General features: G+C 44.1%; 1 protein-coding gene across 1 annotated transcript in view; it reads left to right on the plus strand.

The window, feature by feature from the left end:
- Vwa3b (von Willebrand factor A domain containing 3B) overlaps nt 1-23,367 on the plus strand; it is a 182,890-nt gene that overhangs the window by 116,560 nt on the left and 42,963 nt on the right. The window contains exons 13-18 of the mRNA XM_038343822.2: nt 794-973; nt 6,022-6,158; nt 8,555-8,709; nt 14,852-14,962; nt 16,608-16,695; nt 16,790-16,946. Of these exons, the coding sequence (XP_038199750.2) occupies nt 794-973; nt 6,022-6,158; nt 8,555-8,709; nt 14,852-14,962; nt 16,608-16,695; nt 16,790-16,946 (828 nt within the window). The remainder of the gene's footprint in view (nt 1-793; nt 974-6,021; nt 6,159-8,554; nt 8,710-14,851; nt 14,963-16,607; nt 16,696-16,789; nt 16,947-23,367) is intronic.

The following is a 23,367-nucleotide window of genomic DNA, read 5'->3' on the forward strand; positions in this document are numbered from 1 at the left end:
ACTGGGTGGTTTGGCCACTCCTAACAGTGAATGATAAATTTTACTGTCTTATTATTGATGATTTTGATGCCTTTTTTTTAAACTGACAATATTACTATCACGGAAAGAAAACTAGTGTTTTTATGGTTTAAAATGACAAGAGGAATGGATAGTAGGTGGGGGCGTCATTCCTTCCAAAGCTTCCCCACAAGATGCTCGGAAGGAGTACCTAGTGGTTGTAAGGAGGAGCTGGGAACGTAAGCCCTAAAAGAAGTCCCCAGTGCATGGACAGACGTCTAACAAGAGGGGGGTCTTCCTTTTTTCTCTCCCTGTATCTCTGACAAGCAAATTGCCTACAACATGGCAAAAGCAGAAATTACTCTTTTGCTAGAGATGTTTGGAATCCAAACTGGGAAACTGGGCACTCACTGTGTGGGGTCCCAGTGACCAGGATGTACATGGGGCTCCATCCCAGTACTCTTGTAGCCTAGACCACAGCCTAGCTGGCATGGTCTCCATGCACAGGTATGTTTCAGGTTGAGGTGATTCTGTTAGACAAATGTTTTTCCTAAGTTCCTTTTCCTACCACAGAGTGAGAGTTCAGAGGGCCAAGACCATGGCCTTTGGGTCCCCATGCTCTTTAGTAGGCAGTTTACATATGGAAGTGAACTAACATATAGACAAAAGGTCGCTCACCATGTAAGCAATTCCAACCTCAGAATTTGACTGCCTATGGCAAATACTAAGAGTGTGTCATGTGATACAATTTTCTTATTCTTCTACCCTTCCCCATTTTCCTTATTTGTCATTTCAGCCACCAGAAATGGTGATGGACCATGTCAAACTTTTCCAGAATATTCCCATCTATGCCATCTCCTTTAATTACAACGATGAGGTTGCGAATGAGTTCTTGAAGGAGCTGGCCTCTGTGACCGGAGGAGAGTTCCGCGCTTATAATTTTGGCTGCAAGGATCTCATCCCCCAGGATATTCAGGTGGGAACTTGGTGCACTGAGGAAGATGGTTCATGTATTCATCTGAGTCTCAGAGATCAGGGGCAGCCCCCAATTTGGGAAAACGGCAGCCATATACAAAACTGTTAAGTGGCTGGTACATTGAGATGCACCAGTATTTCTCCAAATGTGGCCCAAGGATCTCAGGATACTTGTGATGATGTGGACCTCGTGGTTATGGGTACAAGCCAGGAAGTCCTATAGATACAATGACCTCAGAATCTTAATGCATTTTGTTTTTGTCTATTTTTTGTGATAGGAAGTTTCAAATATACACAAAAATACGAAGGTCTATGGATCCAGTTTAATCACCACTCAGTCCCAAGAAATCACACAGAGGTCTATATTAGTTATAAACTGATTGGCCCACTAGCTCAGGCTTCTTATTAACTCTTATAACTTATATTAGCCCATTATTCTTGCCTATGTTAGCCACATGGCTTGGTACCTTATTCGGCGAGGCAGTCACATCTTGCTTCTTCTGTGGCTGGGTCAGGACTGCAGAAAGAACTTTCCTCTTCCTAGAATTCTCATTGCCCCACCTATACTTCCTGCCTGGTCACCTCACCTATACTTCCTGCCTGGCTACTGGCCAATCAGCATTTATTTAAAATATAATTGACAGGATACAGACCATTGTCCCACACCACCCCTCAGTTCAAAATTAGGAACATTTTCTCAAAGTTCAGGGGTCTGCTTTAAAAACAAGGATTCCAGGGATCCATATGTAAAGAGTGGCTTTTTAAAATTTTTCAAAAATATATATTACTTAATGTGTATAGGTGTTTTCCTGCATGTATGTCTGTATGTCACTTGCATGCCTGATCCCTTTGGAGGCCAGAAGAAGGCTTCAGATGGTTGTGAGTCATCATGTGGCTGCTAATACTTGAACCTGTGTCCTTTATAAGAACAGCCAGTGCTTATAATCACTGGGCCGGGCCATTTCTCCAGGCCATACATAGAATGACTTTTAACTACTCCTGTATAAACGCACATATGTGAGAAACACTAAAAAAAAAAAAATTGCAGATGCTAAGTAGTTGCCTCCGAACTTCTCAGGGGGTGTAACCATGTGACCATCTGATGAGGCAATTCACTCTGATGGGCGAGGGGTAGGGGAGTAAATGAAAGTATTCCGTAACCCTCCAGTCTTGGCCTGAGGAAGATTACTCAAGGGCTCTGCCAGAGGAATGTGGGGTTGTCGCTCTTTTGCCTTCTTGTAGACCCAGGAAGAGACTTTGAACCATAGCAAGATATTATGAGCACAAACCAGAAACTGATTAACACTGAGACAGAGGAGACTACCTGAGTCTGAGGACTGAACCAGGCAGAGGATGGGAGGGAGCTGTACTCTGAGTTCCCCCTAGGCTGGGAATAGTGATGCATTGGTCAGAGAGAATGGGAAACCCCATTCTCCCGTAGGTACTTGTAGAGTACATAGAATGGTCATGCTCCCTTAGTAGAAATCTGGAGGACAAGGCTCGGAAGGATGAAACTGTTTCCAAGTAACTTAACCACATGCATTATAGAACAACTCCCCCAGATAATGATAGGGAAACCAAAATACATACATTGTCTGGAAACCAATCAAATATTATCAGGCATACAGAACAGCAGGAAAACATCTACCCATAATGAAAGGGGAAAAGCACTGTAGCTAATGTTTGTGTGTGTGTGTGTGTGTGTGTGTGTGCATGTGCATGAGCGTGTGTGTGTGAGTGTGCGTGTGCGTGTGTGTGTGTGTGTGTGTGTGTGTGTGTGTGTGGAGCTGTACTGATGCAGACAGCATGACTTTGGTGGAGTAACAGCTGCATAGACCATTAGAACAGTTGCAGGAATACCCAGCGAGCCCCTCCTGACTGCTTCTAGACAGAGGCTCAGAACAGTTCAGAGAAGGAAAGATCGCCTTTTCGACAAAGAATCAGAACAACTGACCAACCACAGGCAAAATGAGGAACCTCAACCTAAATGCTGATCTTCGTGCGCATATAGATAGATCATGCACATGCAAAGTAGACCATGGGCTTGAATATAAAACACAAAATTATAAAAGTTCTAGAAAGAAGCTAGGCCTTGTGACACAGGCCTATAATCACAGCTTCTAAAAGCCACTTATGAGTGAGTACATGTGATAATTGTCTTTCTGGGTCTGGGTTACCTCACTCAATATGATGTTTTCTAGCTCCATCCATTTGCCTGCAAATTTCAAGGTGTTGTTATTTCTTTCTACTGTGTGCACATTTTTCTTATTCATTCTTCAGTCGCGGGGCTATGACAAACAATGCTGCTATGAACATAGTTGAGCACATGTCCTTGTGGTACGATTGAGCATCCTTTGTGTATATACCCAAAAGTGATATTGCTGGGTCTTGAGGAAGGTTGTTTCTCCTAATTTTCTGAGAAATCATCATACTGATAACCAAAGCAGCTATACCAGTTTGCATTCCCACCAGCAATGGAGAGGAGCTCCTTTTATCCTCTCCAGCATAAGTTGTCATCAATGTTTTTGATCTTGGGCTACTCTTACAGGTGTAAGATGGAATCCTCAGAGTGAACAATAGACATTTAAAATAGACTTACTGACAATAGCATCAGAAGTAAAAAAAATAAAAATAAAAAGAAAAGAAAGAGGAGGAAGAGGAGGAGGAAGAGGAAAAGAAAGAAAAGAAAGAGAGACAGAAAGAAAGAAAGAAAGAAAGAAAGAAAGAAAGAAAGAAAGAAAGAAAGAAAGAAAGAAGAAGTGTGGGGATACATCTGTCAAAATATGTGAACACAGGGAAACACTGCCAAGAGGTGCATGCTGAACATGTGTTGGAGGACTTGACAACATTAAGTTCTCTATTCCCTTCTAATGGATCTGTTACTCAATACAATCCCAGTCAAAACAAAAGCAGGATTTTAATAAAAATTAACACACTGGGGCTTGAATGATGGATGGGTCAGTGCATTAGAGCCCCTGTTCTGCAATCATGAGGACCTGAGTTTGAACCCCCAGTACCATGTAAAAAGCTAGGGGTTGCTGCAGGCACCTACAACTCTGGCATTATGGGGCAGACACAAGTGGATTCTGAGAGTTTGCTGACCATCAAGCATAATGGAAATTCAGTTCTCTGTTCCATTGAGAGCCTTGTATTCAAGGCAGAAGTCAGAACTCCACGTGCCTGCATCTACACATTAACATGCATCATACACGTGCACACACACATGTACACACACTTGTGTGCAGCACACACACATGTACACACACGCGTGTGCATCCATACACATGTACACACATACATACACATGCACACACACATATACACACCCACACCCACACACACATGTACACACACATAAATACATACATATGCACACCCACATGCACGCGTGCGCGTGCACACACACACACACACACATACACACCAGCAAACTGATCTTATGGGTAGGCCAAGGATTTATTATTACCAAAATAACTTTTCTGAAAAACAAAATTGTAGAACAGGGTCTCCCTATGTAGCCCAGGCTGGCCTCAAACTCTTGGTTCTCTTACTTTGGCCTCCCAAAGGCTGAGGTTACAGACACATGCCACAATGCCTAGCTGAAAAAATATGTATACATACTCTATAAATATGTTTTAGATAGTATATAAAATTGTAATCTGTAGATGAATAAGTGGATCACTTGTGATAAACCCAAAAAACAAGCTTTCTCTGAAAAGACTGCCACAATATAAAAAAGGAATGCTGTAAAGTAGGAGAGATTTTCAAATTCTGTGTCCACTAAATGACTTATACCCAGAATATTAAAAAATTCTCAAAATTCAATAATGAGGAAACTCAAAATATGGGCCGAATTTTTTTTTTTTTTTTTTTTTTGGTTTTTCAAGACAGGGTTTCTCTGCAGCTTTAGAGCCTGTCCTGGAGCTAGCTCTTGTAGACCAGGCTGGTCTCGAACTCACAGAGATCCGCCTGCCTCTGCCCTCCCGAGTGCTGGGATTAAAGGCTGTGCGCCCACCACCGCCTGGCTGTGGGCCGAATTTTGAAGAGAAATTTTCTCAGAAAGAGTATAGATGGGATCAGGTCAAAGGGGTGCACACCTGTAACCCCACTCCTGAAGATGCAGTTGGAGGACCACGAGGTCGACGCTAACCTGGGATATAGAGCAAGACCCTGTTTTAGGGAAAAACAAAGCATTAACAAAAGAATATGTGCATGATAAATAACACGAAAGGATGCTCATCCTGATTAGCATCAAGAAATCACATTGAAGCCACAAATAGACACTATTAGGCAAGGGTTAGAATGGGGGGAGAGTCATCCACCAGCCATGCTCTATACCTTGCAAAGATCTGGAGGGTCTGGGACTCGTACCTTACTGGCAAGATGATAAATTGAACAACCATTTGGGACATACAGTTTGGTAGTTCGTCCCAAACAGTGACATCACCATCCACATGATCTAGTTGTCCAAGGCTCCTGTTTACCAAAAGTAAGTAGAAGCTTATGTCCACACAAATGACTCACACACAAGGGTTCATAGCTTTATCTGCAACAGCCCAAGTCTGGAAAGAGCTTAGCTGCCCATAAGCAAGTGAACGGATACATTTTTACATTTATTATACAGTAGAAAACTACTTAACACTAAAATGAATGAATGGGGGGGGTTCACACTACAATATGAGCGAATTTCAAAATAAGTATGAGTGGAGGGAGCTCCGAGGATTTGAGCATTTATTGTATGATTCCATTCGCAGAAGATTCAACTCATGTGTAGTGGCAGAATATATTGAGTAATTGCTTGGGTAATGAAGGAGAGGGGTTGTAGGAAGGAGATTTACAATCGGGGATGGGGTGCCTTGGGGAGGTGGTGGCTGGCAACATCACAAGTGTGACTGGCGTAAATTCTCTTTGTCATAGGTGACTAATAGACCATAAGGTTGGTCGGACATGGGATGGTGAAAGAGCCGTGAGATGCTTTAGGTTTTGCTCTGCCTGACGCAGTCTGTGTCCCAGGTGCTTGCCTATGACTGTCCACTTCTCACTCAACAGGATAAAGACATGAGCCTTTTGATCCAGGAGATGCAACAGGGCTACAGCGACCTGGAGAAGATTCAGGAGCTTTACTCCGAGTCCTTAGTCATGGACCTGGTGGTACAAACGGAGAAAAGGGGGGAGGCCTCAAGTGAGTTGCCAGACCACTTCCCATGCTCCCAACCCCCCACTCTGTCTCACCCCTCCCTGCTCTCCTCTGCTCCCCCAACTCCCCATCTAACCCCCTCTCCCCTGCCTGCCCTGCTCCCTCCCTGCTCCCTCCACTTCCTCCCTGCTCCCCTCCCCCCATCTGGCCCCTCCGGTGCTCCTCTTTCTGAAGGACTTTGGGGGAATCTAGTGTAAGAAGCATGTTAGTTCTGGTCATGTTAGGGTATTTTACGGAAAGAGAATGGTCTAGTACCATGGGCTGAGATCACATGTGCACTCTGTAATTTCTATCCAGTATAGATCCCACCACCCCATCCGGAGCAATGACAGGCAGAGAGGGGTGTCTGAAGTGGGAGACAGCCTAGGGCTCAACAGCCTGAGGTCTGGGCTTCAAGTCTGTGAAGCACTGATAGGCACTTCACTTCCCCTCACACCTCTCCATGACCAGATCTGGATCTGTTTCCTGATCAGGCTGTGGTCACAGGTTGGGAAGACACCCTTCTTCAGTCCTTCCTCCAGCCTGTATCGTGCTTCTGCTTGTGGTGGTATCAACAAAACCGCAACTGATCCCAACGCTCAGGAAATGAGTCAAATCTTATTAAAGTGATTTAAGGTTGTTTGTGCAGATATTCATGCCCATCCTGCCAGGAAAATAGCTAATAGGGAGATAGCAAATGGAAAGACTGAAAATACATTTATTAGCCAGATTTTTTTTTATTCATCTAAACAAGTCTTCCAATTAACAACTTAAGCATTAACACAGATATCAAGTTAGGAGAAAAGAGGCCTGTCCTATAGTGGGTTTTTCTTAGAAGGAGATTGTGCAGAGTTTTGAAATTTGGGGGAAGCACAAATGTGTTTCTAAACTTCGCAGATAAACTGACAATCAACTAAGCAAGCATCCCTTGAGTATAAGCTAGCTTTTCCCTTCTTTTGGCCAGCACCTGAACTGCCTTCCTTGTTTAAACAAAGAAAACCTTAGACAAAATGACCAGCCGGTGCTAGAACTTGGATTTGGTCTGGTTGTCTGGTTGTCTGGTGTCTGACTGAGCAGTGACCGACGATGTTTGTGTTTTCAGTTTCGAGGGCTGGGAGGACTGCATGCTGGATGGAGTGAGAGATGTCTTCCCACTTTGGGCAAGCTGCTTGGCTCAAGGCGCTTCTGTTTTCCCATCTGTAATGTGGGATGTGGGAAAGGGCGGTGATAGGTGGTTGGGTGGACTTGCCTGTGGCTCACAGTAGGAACTCTGACTTAACAGGAGAAAAGAGCAAAAGGCGGTGGCTTCAGCCTACAGACTGTCGCACTGTCTAGTTAATTGCATTAGAAAAGTGATTTCTTATCAACCACAGACTACAGTTTTGAAGTTTTCCAATTAGGAAAAAAAAACCATATCAGCCTCAATAATTTATTTATTATTTATTTTTTTAATACACCGAGGACAAACCCTGCTCCAGGAGAAATGGGTGCAATGAGTCCTGGTTCCTTTCTGCTATGGGGTGCACAGTGTGGATGTTTTCACACAAAGGAACAGACCACGGGGCCCCTACTGTGAGCCCACGCATCCACATACCTGTGCCGTGGCTGCTCTTCTCAGAGCCTAGACAAGGAAATGTTCTGGGCAGAGACTTGAGCTTTTCTGGATCCCTCCTGGTCTCAGAGAGTCTCTACAATCGGGTGCTGCTATTTTGGCTGGTGTGGGAAGTCTAACCTTGCGCAAGAGCTTGATCAATGGCGCTTCCGTAATAGTTTTCCATAAGTGGCATGCTGCCTCGTCTTCGTCCCCACGGCAGTCCCGTGTAGTCGGTGCACAGATGAAGCTCCTGAGTGATAGGTGACAAAACTGAAGAAACTTAGTGACTTCAGTGAGGTCACACATCTGTGACAGGAGTCACACTGCCCCACTCAAGGGCTGGACTTGACACTCTCTTGTGTCCGTGCACCCAGGCATATTAATGCTTAGTTTGATAATTGGAAGACTGAGTCTTTTGTTTTGTTTTTTTTGTTTTGTTTTGTTTTTGTTTTTCGAGACAGGGTTTCCCTGTAGGTTTCTAGAGCCTGTCCTGGAACTAGCTCTTGTAGACCAGGCTGGCCTCGAACTCAGAGATCCGCCTGCCTCTGCCTCCCGAGTGCTGGGATTAAAGGCGTGCGCCACCACCGCCCGGCAGGAAGACTGAGTCTTGATCAATACGTTTATTTTAGCCTGCCCATTATGCTGGCCCTCTTAGTTAAAGGGACCTCCTTTTGAGAGGGTAGCTCACTTCTTTAAGTCTGCAGTGTTCAGTGTGAATGTATTACTCTGCTTCTCTTCCTTCTTAATGGACATTTTCTTTCACCCCCCCCCCCCTTTTTATTGGTCTACTTAAAAAAATCTGAATTAAACAGGCATCAGAAGGAAATCTGCTCCATGGCTTCAACCCCAGAAAATTGTGCAAACTCTAATCGGAGCCAACTCAATGGCTGTTTTAACCCCAAAAAGTGTTTAAAAGGACCATGGAAGGTTTTGGATGGAAAGATGCAGAAAAAGAAACTCCTGCATGGCAGGTACCTGTGCCCAGAATGGCGTCACTCTTGGCTGGCTTTTCCTCCAGTAAGATGGACTAAAACCAACCCACATGGGATTTCTTTTTAGAAGACCCTAATTTAAGTGTTGTTTGTTTATTTTGGTGCCTTACTCATTCCTGGCAAACCCACCACTTCTGAGCTACCCTCAACCTCTTGTGCGTGTTTTTTAAATGAATTTTATTAAGACAATTTGCATGATATCAGAACATTACCCTATAGGCGTGTTCCCGCCGCCGCCCCCCCCCATGGTAAACCTTATAGACAACCACAACCAGGATATTGACACTGGTAAAGCCAAAAGGTTTTATTCAGATTTGTCCCAGCTATTCTCGTCTGGCTAGGTTTTTATTGTATGTGTAGGGATGTAGGGGAATTCCATCACCATGAGGGCCCTATAGGGTCTCACCCACACAATTCTATACCTGCCCCTGGCCTTTGGGAATCACTATGCTTTCTTTGTAAACTGTTACATTTCAAAATATTTTAAGAACAGAATCACAGAATTGATTGTTTTCTCACTTAGCGTAACTTTCTGTAAATGCATAGAAGATTTTACATGTGTTAACAGTTCATTCCTTTGTATTGGTGAGTAGTTCAAGGGATATGCGTGCCACAGTTGCTTTAACCGTGTATCTGTTGATTAATCCAAGTTACTTCTAAGTTCAGTCTATTATAAATCAAGCAGATTATGAGCATGCGTGCACAAATTCATTGTGTCCTTAAGTTTTCTTTTATTTAAGATAAATAGCCGAGTGCAATTGCCAAATCCCATGGTAATTCACCATTTCACTGTGAAGAAAATGACCGAACAATTTTTCCAAAACAACTATGCCATTTTGCCCAAGTGAGAGACCAGTTATTTTACATTTTCAACAGCAGAATGTTTTACCATTGTTTTTTGAATCTCAGTCTTTCTGATGGTCACGCGATAGCTCGCAGTGACTTTAGTTTGCATTTCCATAGTTGCTAAAGGCGTTGAGTGCTTCAGTGCAATTTCCTTGTTACTGTTTTTGCCAGCTGGTGTGCACTTGTAGTGAATGTTTGTGTGGTAAATTTTTCAAATGAGTGTGAGTTTCATTGGTGAGTTTTAAGAGTTCTCATATGTTTCTTGATTGATGGAGTAGCAGTATCACAGTGATTTCTTTAATGTTTTTATTCTAAATAATTATTCAATTATTCTAAGTTTTGGTGTTTTGTGTGAACTCTAGAATACATTTGTCCATTTCTATTATAAAACTCTCTGGGATTTCTCAGTGATTGCATTGAATGTATGATTTCATTTGGCACATCACCCCAGCTCATAAGCATGGGATTTCTCTCCATTCATTTGGGTCTTCTTTGATGTCTAACACAGCGGTGTTTTGTAAACTTTCCACATATCCCATAAAATACAGTAGCTGGTTTTGTTGAAATCTGTAACTGGATACTTCACTGAAGTCGGTAGTATGAAGAGTTCTCTTTTGGGTAGATTCCTATCATGTTCTATATGGTCATACTATAAAAGTAGGGACACTTTTTGTATTTCTTTCCATTTTTTTTCTGGCTTATTTCACTTTCTTACCGTCATTTCAGTGGCTGGAACCTCTAGTACTATTTTGAATAAAGGTAACAGTGGTTGTCATTTTCTTTTTCCCAGTATTTGGGGGAAACAGTTTTTTACCAATTAAATATTATTTCAGCTGTGCAGGTTCTCATCTAGTCTTTATCAAGCTGGGAATGTGCTCCACTTAACTTTCTGGAAGGTTTTTATTTTTCGTCATGAATGGGTGCTGGATTTTGTTAGGTGCTTTTTCTGTGTCCATTGATATCTGACTTTTCTTCTTTGGTCTATTGATGGATTGATTGCGCTGTTTGTCTTCACATACTGAAGCAGCCTTGTATATTTTTTTCTAGCTTGCTTTCTGTTGCTGTGACTAAACACTCTGGCCAGGAGGAACTTGGGAGAGGAAAGGGCTTATTTCACTTTAGAGTCGACCACCGAGGGAGCCAAGATAGGAATTCCAGCAGGGACTTGAGGCAAATCCACAGAGGAACACTGCTTGCTGCTTTACCAGGCCCATAGTTAACTAGCCTTCTCACACAGATCAACTGTACAAGGGATGTGTCACCCGTCAACAACGGGCTAGGTCCTCTTATACCAACCAACAATCAAGACTGCAGCCTCCACACTCCCTGACTTCCCCAGGCCAATCTGATCTGAGCAGTCCTTCAGTTGAGGATTCCCTTTCGGGTGACTCTAGGCTGTGTCACGTCAGGTGAAACTAAGACAACACCTTAAATGTTTCCTAAATGGTCTCAGTGTACAACGGTTGTAATCTGTCACTTCGGTTCCTAAAATATTTTGAGGACTTTCACATCAAGGGTGACAGAAGTTACCGGTCTGCACTCTCCTTCCTTCTAAAGTCCTGTTTCCTGAGTTTTCATGTCACACCAACACCATCCTCATCAAAAGGGTTGATGTTTTCCTCCTCTTTCTTTCTTGGGAGAAAGTGATGCAATTTCTGCATGTCGCGTAAGAGTCTCACGAAGCCAATTGGACCCAGAAATCTCTGAAAAGAGATTTTTCGTTCTGATTTGATTTCTTGTGGGTTTTAAGATAACCTTATCATCTGTTTCGTCTTGTCTGGTTTTTGGAAATTCCTGATTTTTTTCTTTATTGACTTTCAGTTTCTGCACGATCTATAGTTATGTCCCCCATCTTGACATCATGATTTGTGTCTATCTTCTCCTTTTGTTTTTATTTAGTCTTATTAGGGGATTTATCAGTTTTTTTCTAATTCTAAGAGAATTATATTATTTGTCAAAATTTTTATGGACAGCTCTTTGAAATTCTCATCAAATAATCTTAATTTCTGTTTTCCATTGGTGACATTTTTGTTGCCTTTTATTATTCAAGATGTGTTTTTCTTGACAGAAGAGTAAATTTTTGAAAAGTATTTATTTTTAATCATGTGTGTTGTGTGTGTAGCGCTGTGTATGTGTATTGTATGTGTTGTATATGTAACGTGTGTGTATATATGTGTATGTGTGTATGTATGTATGCTAGGTATACTTACATAGTATAGGTATCTGCAGGAGGCCAGGAAGAGGGTGTCAGGTCTCCTGGAGGTGGAGCTTACAAGCTGTTGTGAGCTCTCTGACATAGGTGCTAGAAACTGAGCTTGGTCCTGTGCAGGAGCATCGTGGGCTTTTTAAAACTACCCGAGCCATCTCTACAGCTCTAAGTGGTGTTTTTAAAGCATACCATGCGCACTCTGCTATATTAGAGACACCGGATCCTATTGAGGTCTTTTATTTTGGCATGTTGCCACTGTATTTGTCAGACATGTTGACTTTGGCCTGTTTTTGTGGGTTGTGGTTCTAATGATTTAGTAATTTTCACTGCATTTGTTACAGGTTTAGTGTGTGTGTGTGTGTGTGTGTGTGTGTGTCTGCTGGTACTGCTGAAGGTGGCAGCAGTGTGCTCTTCAGACCAGAATGCTAAGTTGCTAAGTGTGTCTTAGGAGCAGAGTGACTTCTCCCCGTGCTGTCGCGTGGTGTCTCATGAGTCTAGGCGAGACAAGGCAGTCAGCCCTTGAGCCTCATGCGTGTCCTGTCTGCTTGATTTTGATGACACTGTCCAGAAGGGAAGTAGGCTAGGCCTGTGGAAACAAACAGGCTGCATTCCCATCCTTGGCCGACCCTTTGCCACCCTGTCTCGGTGAGCCTGACTTCTGCTAGACCTGCTAGTTTACACTTCTTCTAAGTGTCCTAATGACCTTCTGCCTCTTTCACCACATCACTAAGAACTTCAGATCCTGGATATTGACAGGCGGGCCGTGTACTAAATTTAATTTACCTTAATGTTTAATGCAGAAGAGAAATGGAACAAGGAGGGGGAGTAGACGCCATTGCCAAATACAGCTTTTCACTTCTGTGATTCATTGCTCTCTTTCCCACATACTCCATTCCCAAGAAAAGGTGTCTTTTTTTGTTTTTTGTTTTTTTTAATTCCTGGCTAAAGAAGCAGCCAAGATAGGCTCTGTCCTCTAGTTACTTAGAAAGCCAATGAGCTTCATACAGTAAGCTCCCTTATCCAGTCATGGAACTCACTGGGGTTGCTATTGTATGTAAAAGAAGAGGGAAAAAAACCTGGGCATTTGAAGATTTCCCACTCTTAATCATTCCTGCTATCTTGTGGGGAAGAGCGAGTCCAGGTTGAGAGCACAGCAGGATTCATTCACCGATGCCTACTTGAAGTTGTGGGTGCTTGTACCCCCAGCTTGAAAAGAACACAGAACACGCCGGGCGGTGGTGGCGCACGCCTTTAATCCCAGCACTCGGGAGGCAGAGGCAGGCAGATCTCTGAGTTCGAGGCCAGCCTGGTCTACAAGAGCTAGCTTCAGGACAGGCTCTAGAAACTACAGGGAAATCCTGTCTCGAAAAACCAAAAAAAAAAAAAAAAAAAAACACAGAACACATGTACCGCCAGTCTGTTTATCAAATGTGCAAAGTAACCAAAATGTCTTGCCATTTGCGCATTATTCCTTAATGCACACAAGTCAATGTCAGTATCTGATAAATGTCGTCCTTTAGTGGCAAGGACCAACAGAGGGTCAGGGTAATGCAATGTAAATGGCCTGGTGGTACCGTGGTAATCAACATTTGTTAAGTGACCTAACAGAGATATCTTGCCCTACACCACACAACTCTTGATTATGGATTGTGTTGTGTTAATCTAAAAGCAAAGTTATCCTGGTGGGTTTAGTATGACCACACAAAATCTCTTTAAAAATGGGAGCTTTCTCTGGCTAGTGGCAGAAGAGAAAGTCAGAAATTTCATGCACCATGCCTGACTTAAAGATGGGGACACACATGGTAGGCTATATGTACTGCATCTCCAGGGGCTGAGAAAGACCCCTTGCCTGTACGGAATCATGGGTCTCAGCTCTACAACCTCAAAGAACTACACCCTCAACAGGGGTATGATGTAGGTGTGTCTTCTATCTATCCGATGATTTAATTGGTTAATTAATAAAGAAACTGCTTGGCCTAATAGGTTAGAACATAGGTGGGTGGAGTAGACAGAACAGAATGCTGGGAAGAGGGAAGTGAGGCAGATGCCTCAGGCAATTGCCCTGCCTCTCCTCTCTGAGCCAGTCCATGAAGCCAGCCACCAGGTCAGACTGCCATGCCTCTCCTCAGGGAGACAGATGCGATGAAGCTCCGGCCCAAGATGGACGTACGCTAGAATCTTCTCAGTAAGGCACCACTTCGTGGTGCTACACAGATTATTAGATATGGGTTAATCAAGATGTGAGTAAGAGGCTGGAACTAATGGGCCAGGCAGTGTTTAAATGAATGCAGTTTGTGTGTTGTTATTTCGGGGTATAAGCTAGCCAGTGGCCAGGAGCCCGGCAGGATGAAAAGCAGGCCTGCCCGCAGCTCCTCACTACAGGGGCACAGCTTGAACTGAACTGAAGAATGCAATCAGTATGGCAGACCATCCTCTGAAAAATGGAAAGCTAAAGTTATATATATATAAAGTGTATGTGTGTGCACCTATGGAGGAGACAGGTCACCTTTGGGTGTTCTTCCTCACCTGCGTTTTGCCTTGTTTTCTTCAGGCAGATCTTTCATTGGCCTGGATCTCTCCCGCCAGGCTAGCCTGGTAGATCAGCAAGCCCTAAGGAGCTGCCACACCCCCAGTGAGAGGATGACAGCCCTGCCTGGCATTTTTGCTTTCTTTTTTTTTTTTGTTTTTTTTGTTTTTTTTCGTTTTGTTTTTGTTTTTGTTTTTTTTTTTTTTTTTTCGAGACAGAGTTTCTCTGTGGCTTTTGGAGCCTGTCCTGGAGCTAGCTCTTGTAGACCAGGCTGGCCTCGAACTCACAGAGATCCGCCTGCCTCTGCCTCCCGAGTGCTGGGATTAAAGGCGTGCGCCACCACCGCCCGGCTCATTTTTGCTTTCAAATGGTTTCTGAGGAAGCAAACTCAGGTTTTCATAAGTGGAGAGCAAGCGCTTCATTGACTGAGCCACATCTCCAGCCTAAAGTTACACCAATTTAACAAAGCGGTTCTATCTAATCAAACATCTCCTTCCACTCCCAGTTCCTATAACCCCTCTCTCTGTGGTGTCAACAGAATCAACCAAAACCAGCCTACTCAGAAGCCACATAGCCACCTCCAAGAGTTACACCAAGGACAGCTCCAACCCCAGCAGCTGCGTCACCGCTGCTCCGAGTGACAGAGGCAAGCACAAGAGGGTCCCTACCCCAGCAAGCCCCATTCATCTTCTTTTTGCCCACTGTTCGATGCCTGAAAGACACAGGTGGGATCTGGTGGGATCTGGTGGTATCTGTTGGGGGTAGTAAAAAAAAAAAAGGCCACACTTAAAGTGTTACAGATTCCTCCCACACAGGTTGGCTTGTAAGTCAGGAATACCTACTTAAGTGCACTGCATTTTCCTAGGGCTAGATTTGGGCTACTCGTGTCTGGGTGTTTGGCACACTCATAGCTGCTCACTCGACTACCATGTCAAAAGAAATGTTTGCTCCTGTGTCCTTTAATTCTGAAACTCTTGCTACCCAGTCAACCTCTCTCTGGTTCCAGCTGTCAAACTTGTAAGGCTAAGTATGAGGAAGGTAGAACTTGTCCACTCAGTGACTAAATTATGAGATGACTTTTCTTAAAACAATAAATTGAATCCTATAGTGTGCTCTCTACAGTTCACACTGTTAGTTACTAAATCCTGTGCCCCAAACACAGTCCCTTATGTAGTGGAAGCACCTGAGTGTCAATTGTGCCCCTGTGTTAACTTGTCATGGTTGAGTCAGACTCTGCTTCAGGGCCATTGTGTGGGGGACCTTTCAACCTAGCTTGCATGTCCTCAGTCAGACAAGTGCAGCCTGCTAGCTTGCACGTCCTCAGTCAGACACGTGCAGCCTGATAGCTTGCATGTCCTCAGCCAGACACATGCAGCCTGCTAGCTTGCATGTCCTCAGGTGGTCACATGCAGCCTGCTAGCTTGCATGTCCTCAGCTGGTCACATGCATCCTGCTAGCTTGCATGTCCTCAGCTGGTCACATGCATCCTGCTAGCTTGCATGTCCTCAGCTGGTCACATGCAGCCTGCTAGCTTGCATGTCCTCAGCCAGACACATACAGCCTGCTAGCTTGCACGTCTTCAGCCAGATACATGCAGCCTGCTAGCTTGCATGTCCTCAGCCAGACACATGCACACATAAATCCATTCATTATGGGACTTAGCACATGACGACTAGAACACGGTTTCTTAAGCATTTAACCAACACACACCTCTCCTGAGTCCCTTCTAGCTGCTGCTAACTCAGTGAAGGACTACTCCCTTCCATTTAGAAATACAAGGCTATAGAAGGATATACATTTAAAACCCCAAATACTAATTTCAAAATTTGAACTTGACAATTCCACAGACTCCTACAGTCTTTGGTTTCCCACACTAAGCTGAAGAACCATGAAAAAAAGTGTCTGGATTGAAAAATGTCGATCAAGTCCCTCCTCTAGCAGTTGTGGGGGAGGGGGGGTTGATGCTGAAGCCATCACTGGTAAATCGTAGTTTTGTTAAATGTTTTAAACATGGATTTTGAAGAAAGAGACTGTATGTGCATCTGATTCTCCTGTGGAGAGAGTGCTCACCACACCCGGGGGGTAGGGAGCGAGTGGGTAAGGCAGGACTGTGTCACCTGGGCCTGGGGCTCCAGTGGAAGCGGCTAATGCATTTTGCCTGAAAGCCTGCTCTGGAGGGTTAAACTATGGCCTCTGAAGTGCGGGCTGCCATTAGCTCCTCCATCTGAGCGAGAGAGATGGATCCTTGATGTCAGCCCTAATATATATCTCATTGCCGTCTCACTCCACAGAAATGAGCAACCCGTGGGTGAGTAAGCACCTAGATGACAAACTGTCTGAAAGACTCACCAGAAATGGAAGCCACGTTACTGGCCACACGTGAGTGCTTTAATCTAAGAAGGACATTTTGTTCTGGTTTTGTTTGTGAACGCCTAAGTTGCGGGTTTTAAACTCTAGGGTCTTGTGTTCTTAGCTCTGCAGACATGTCCTCTAAAAACTGGCTCCAAACCCACAGCCTGGTGGCCAAGAAGCTCACCATCATGGATGCCTTGGCTGGAACAGTAGTGCCCCACAATGCCACCTATGTCCCCATCCTGAATAAGCATGTTGTCTCCAAGGTCTTCGGTGAGGTAATGTGATGGATTGTTTGTGTGCCCCCTCCCCCTGCTCCAAATGATATTTTATTTTCTGCTCATATAAAAAATAACCTGCTTTAATTTCTTGAGCGATTGTAGAAGAGGTATTTGTCTCAGAAGAAGATGTGTGTAGAGGCAGAAAATGAGGGACAGAAGTGGGGACGCTCAGGACTTCCCCTTCTGGGGCGGGAGGAACTGGCCTTCGCTGAGCTGACGATTTGCAGCCCCTTGCTGCTGTGGGGATGTGTGGAGCTGCCGAGCTGTTGAAAGCTCCCCAGAGAATGAGTGGGCATCCAGGGACCTAGGGACCAAGGACGGGGGAGGAGGGAGGGCTTTGCCAGAGAGATGAGGCCCTTTCTTTTCCCAAGTTGAATAACACTTTCTCTATTATAAAAGCCACCACAAGCAAGGAGAAAGGAGGCGTGGGGGAGGGGGCTGGATTTGAAGTGGTCATACTCCTGGGGAAGAAAAAGCCTCTAGTATGAGAGTGTGGTAGGTAGGCCAAGGCCATGCATGTCCACTTAGATCCAGCTGGTCCTTGGTGTCTGTGAACTCTTCATCTATGGCTTCAGCCAGTCTTACCTCAAAAGTTACATCTGCACTGGGCATGTACATTTCCCCATTACTTCCTAACCATGCGATATAATAGCTACTTACATGTCGTGCACTTTGTAGTGGGAGTTATGAATCACTGATGACTTAAGGGACACAGGGATGGGGGGAGGTTATGTGCAGAAACCCCTCCCTTTCGCAGAAGGGTCTGAGAGTGTAGACAGTGGTGGCAGTATGTTCTGGAGCCAGTCCTTCCACAGCGAGGACCAGTTGTGATGAGAAGCTCCCTGTCTTCAGGGAGAGCAGTTTCTGAAACAGCCGCGCTAGAGCGGGATGGCGGGATGTCAAACACAGAGGAGATGCGAACGTGAGGACCAAGGTCCACTGGGAAATACAAAGAGGCTGAAAGTTCAAGTAGCAACCCTCAGGCTTCCCAGCTCTAAAGGGAATGACATCCCTAAAGGAACATCCTGAGAGGATTATGGCTGGGATGCTTGCTGTCTGCCTCAGGATGTCTAGATGGGACAGGGTAGCAGGGGCTAGGAGAGACTGGAGCAATTTTTAAATTGGGAAAAGGTCATCAGGGAGGACAGCTTATTGTGCAATTCTGTCTGTTTTTTCTATATTTGAGATTTTCCACAAGAACATCTGGTGAAAAGGTTCTAACTGGCCTTGGCCTTGCTGGGGCTGTCATACTTAGAACAGCCGACAGAGCAACGGAATTCTCTTCTGTTAGCCATCAGTCACATTAAAACTGTAACCAGTGGAGGTCAGTGCCACCCTGCTGGCTGTTGCCGTTCACCTTGGAGGTTGTGGGTGGCACTGGTTGCCCTGTACTTTTTTGTCTCAAGGCTCCAAAGGCAAAGTGAGTGATCGCTGACCTGTCTCTTCCAGGAAGTCTGGTGACATTTTCTTCAAGTTCCGTGTATTTCTTTCATTCATATATTTGGGATTTATTTGGACCAAACCTGTTTAATGACTTCCTCTTTGGAAGTAGAATTTCCTTGGGCTTATAGCATCCCTTCTTGTAAGTTTTCCAATGACTTGAGATACATTGGAATGGAAAGTTCTCTAAAGCACATGTGGCAGGCTAGGGGAATGCAAGTAGATGATCAAAAGAAGAAGCCATAAAGAGAATATTTATCCCCTAACTGCATTGAAATGGACCAGTGCAGAAGAGGGGTGTCAGAGGCAGTGGATGACGGCCAGGAGATAGGCTTTTCCAGACACACAAAGCAGGGCTGCTGCATGAGCTTGCAGTGGTTGTGACAGCTTATACAAGACCTGTGCAGGCTCAAACCAGTCCAGACTCCAGCACTGACAGGGTGGGTTGTCGATGGCACAAAACCCTACCCCTAGCTGAGGAGCTATTGGCAACTGATAGATGCTGGAAGAGGAGGTTCTTAGTTTTCTTTAAGCGATGGCCCCTGGTAGGTAGAGCATGCTCCAATGAGTGGCCCCACCCCCAAGAGTACATGAGCAACCCAAGTGGACTCAATGGGCTTAGAAAAAAGTGAGGGCAGGTGGGAAAGGAAGGGTTGATCTGAGAGGAGTTAGAGGAGGGGCATGCATGTTACCAAAATGCATCATATGAAACTCTCAAAGAATTAATAAAAATGACATTCTCCATAAAAATATATGAAGTAAAAAACAGGTATAAGAAAATGTTTGTAGCATATACAATGAAGGAAGGTCATAAGAATTACATTATTAATATACTTGCTGGAGGTTTAGTATATATCAGTATGTGCGTAAATTGGTATTTAGCCTATATGCACGCACGCACACACACACACACACACACACACACACACACACACACACACACACACACACCTTCACCATGAAGGTATACAGACATGATAAATATTTCAGTGAGAAATCTGAGATAAAAGGGTGAAAAGCCAAATGACACACAAAAATAAAATTTAACTTTAGTAGTAATCAGATATATGAGATAAGAAATATACAAATTTTGAAAGCTAATTGGCTACCCTTCTCCCCATCAAATTGGAAAGGTAAGAGCCAGTGAGATGGCTTGGTGGGTGAAGGCACCTGCCACTAAGGCTGGCTTTAACAGGAAGGAGGAGAGATGCTTCTGCAAGTCGTCCTCCGGCTTCTTTAAACTAAAGCTTTAATTGAGTTTAAAGATTTTCAACTCTGTCTTGAGGAAAATAGGACAGGTTTTTATCATGGCTTTTTGCTGCCTAAGTAACAGGCAGTGTGGACATGCGAGGCTGAGAAGCGGTGGCAGTCAAGAGGCAAGTCCGGACACCGATGACTCCGTGACGACACCGGGCAGAGGCAGAGGCCGGTGTGAAGTCACATCAGTGGGACTGAATGGTGTGGGGCTGAGATGTCCAGAGATTCCCGAGATTTCACCCACACGAAAGCATCAGAAGCACACAAGGGGACAAAGACCGTTTAATGCACAGTCCTGGCAGGACTGGATGTGCTGCACGACAGAATGAAATTAGACCAGCAGCTCTCATCCCAGAGAAACAGCAAAGTGGATCAACATCCTCCATTTAAATGTGAACCGCCAGAACTGCCAGAGGAAAACGTAGGGAACGCATTTCAAGTCATAGGCACAATCAAGACTGTTCTGGACAGGACTCCAGCAGCACAGGAAATGGGCCCAAGAATCAACACATGGGCTGACGTGAGATTAAAATGTTTCTTCACATCAGAGAAAACCATCATCACAGCAAACACACAACCCAGAAAGTAGGGAAAATTTTTTGCTGTGCTTCAGACAAAACTCAGCTACACTTCAAATAGGAGGTTGATGTCTACAATATATAAAGAACTGAAAGAATTAAACGATAAAAAAAAGGAAGCAGTCTATTGAGAAATGGGATCATGAAATGAAGTTAACCAAACAGGAAACAGAAATGGATAAAAAATATTTTTAAAAGTCCTAAACATCCTTAACCATTAGAGAAATGCAAATTAAAACCACTTTAATAGTTCCCTCTCACCCCAGTCAGAATGGCTCACATCATAAAAATGAATGACCCTAAATGCTGGCGAGGATGTAAGGATGGGGGACCCTGAATCACTGCAGCAGTGTGTGTGTGTGTGTGTGTGTGTGTGTGTGTAAGTGGGCCTCAAAAAATTCAAAACAGGACTACGATATGCCCTGAATATAAAAACCCAGAGCACTTCATATCCTACCAGAGAGATGCCTGTAGCTCCATGCTTATCGCTGCTATATTGGCAACATCCAGGAAACGGGATCAGCCTAGGTGTCAATCAATAGAGGAGTGGATAATGAGAGCGTGGCATGTATAATAATTGGTATATTACTCAGATGTTAAAGAAAAATGAAATTTGTGAGAAATGGATGAATCTGGAGAGTATTATATTAAGTGGCATGACCCAGACTCAGAAAGACAAAAATCACATGTTCTCATATGCAGATCCTGTATCCATTACTTTCCTGTTGCTGTGATAAAGGCCATGACCAAAGCAATTTGCGAAAGAGAGAGCTTTGGCTTTATGGTTCCAAGGGATAAGAGCCCATTGTGGTGGGGAGGCAAGGCTCGGCAGCACGCAAGGGACAGCAGGCGTGGCCAGAGCAGGAAGCTGGGAACTCCATCCTGTACTGCAAGCACAAAGCAGAGAAAACAACAACAACAACCACTACAACAAAATACAAGTGGTAGAACACTTTGTATTTCAAAGCCCGCCTCAAACAGCATACTTCCTGTAGCCAGGCCACATCACCCAAATCTTTCTAAATAATGACACTAACAAGGAACCAAACTACGGAGACTGTGGGGAGAGGGGCATCTCATCCAAACCACCATCCATCCTGACTTTTAATATTTACAGTATGTAAATAAAGGGATGGGAGAAGAATTACAAGCTATGAGACTAGATAGGAGAAGCTAGGTAGGAGAACATTATCAAGGAAGGACAGAAGGGCCAGGTGAGCATAAAGACGCACGTGACACGTAAGGGGGCTGCTGTAGACGGGAGTGGGGGAAGAAGGAGGAAGAGTGCTCGGGAGAAGAGGGGAGGAGAAGTAACAAAAACAAAGTCAGTTTTGCTTGAAAAATACCACGACGGAACTGCTACACTATATGCTGGTCTAAGCTAGACTCCAGACTTGGTTGTTTCAACAGAAACATTCAGGAGGAGGAGTTAGGATCCTGAGATTTAGGAGAACATTCTGGTGTTTCACTTCCAGAAACCAAGGCCAAAGAGAAGGGGATGGACATCTCCCCAAGGACACTTGTGTTTGGTGCCTTTTGTGATGCCGTCCATTCCCATCCCAAGTATACAGACAGGATTGTGCGGTGCCCACCTAATTCACCCTTCATCACTAACAGACGGGCAAGAATTCGATGACGATAGAGGTAGACCATCATGCATTTCAATCTCATCTCCAAAACAGAGTTTATGTCTTTACATTTTTAACTAAATTTTTTTTGACAAATCCTAACTTTACGTGTTTACAGGGCATAATGTGATGGCTTGATATCAGTTTACAAAGTGACATGATTAATTCAAGCCAATTAGCATATCCAATGCCTTGCTTAACTGTGATTTTTTTAAAAAAAAATATGTATATGCATATGGGTTTGTATGTATGTGCATGTAAGCAGAGTGCCCACGAAGGGCAGAGGAAGGCAATGACATAGTTGCCATGGTGTCAGCCACCATGGTTGCTGAGGGCTGAACCAGGGTCTTCTGCAAAAAACAAAAAACAAAAAAAAAAAACCCAGCACTTGCTCTTAGCTACCGAGCCATCTTTTCAGCCCCTGTTATTTTGTTGTTGTTGTTGCTTTTTTTTTTTTTGTGATGAGAGTGCATGATCTCACCTGTATAGAGAGTCTAAAAAAGTGGAGCTCCTAGACGTAGGGTGGAGTGCTGGCTCCAGAGGCTGCAGGGAGGGAGCGGAGAGGAGGACAGCGGGGGCTGTTGATCAAACGGTACAAGGTTTTAGACAGACGGGAGGGATAGGCTTGGAGATCTATTGAACAGCAGTGCGACTCCAGTAGTAAATAATGTAGTGTGCATTGCAAAATGGCTGCAAGAGTAAACTCCAAATGCCTTCTGTTTGTACCTTTTGTTCTCTAATAGTTCCTTAGACCGGGAGAGACCCTCAGCTATAAATGGGAAGAATAGAAAAAGAATACGCTAAAATGTCTCCCAGCTTAGTAGAGAGATTTTTTTTTTTTAATTTGCCATGATCATTTTGTGGAAAAGATGATGGAACTGGCAAGCAGGTGGGCCTCAATCTTTTCTCTGCCCTGAGAATTTTAACTGGCTCCTCTCTGTTCAATGCATGGCAACATCTGTGTGGGCCAAGAAGCAGCGTCTGGTTTTGTAAGGAGTCTTTGTTTCATTCGTGGCTTACTTGGGGGATCTTTCTTCTTCCGAAGCACAATTCTGTTTTGCTTTCCAGCTTCCTGGACCAGTAGCAAATCTGTCACCTTGGAAATGAAATACTGAGCAGAAAGGTTGCCCTAGCAACTGTTCATTACAAGATATAAAATAGGCCAGATAATTTTATCTTAGCTCTTTCAAAAAGATGAATTCATCACTAAGTCATACACAGAATAAAATTGCTTTAGCCATTAGATGAGCCTAGAATTCAGAGCTCTTTATTGATAATTGCCTTTTAAAAAAAAAGATAATTTGGGAAGATTAGCCTGAATTACTGCAGAGCTGACGACATCCATCATCATCTTCATCATCATCTTCATCATCGTGTCTGTTATAGCATCCCGTAAAGGCCACCTGCCTTGTCCTCTGGGCTCTGTGCATAGCTTTATGCCTTTGTGTCATTTATTCCTGGAGGACCACAAAGAGGTCTCTAATCTATTCTATGATGAATACTTACCATGTACTA

Source organism: Arvicola amphibius, chromosome 9 (genome assembly GCF_903992535.2).
Source record: "Arvicola amphibius chromosome 9, mArvAmp1.2, whole genome shotgun sequence".
Taxonomy (NCBI): Eukaryota; Metazoa; Chordata; class Mammalia; order Rodentia; family Cricetidae; genus Arvicola; species Arvicola amphibius.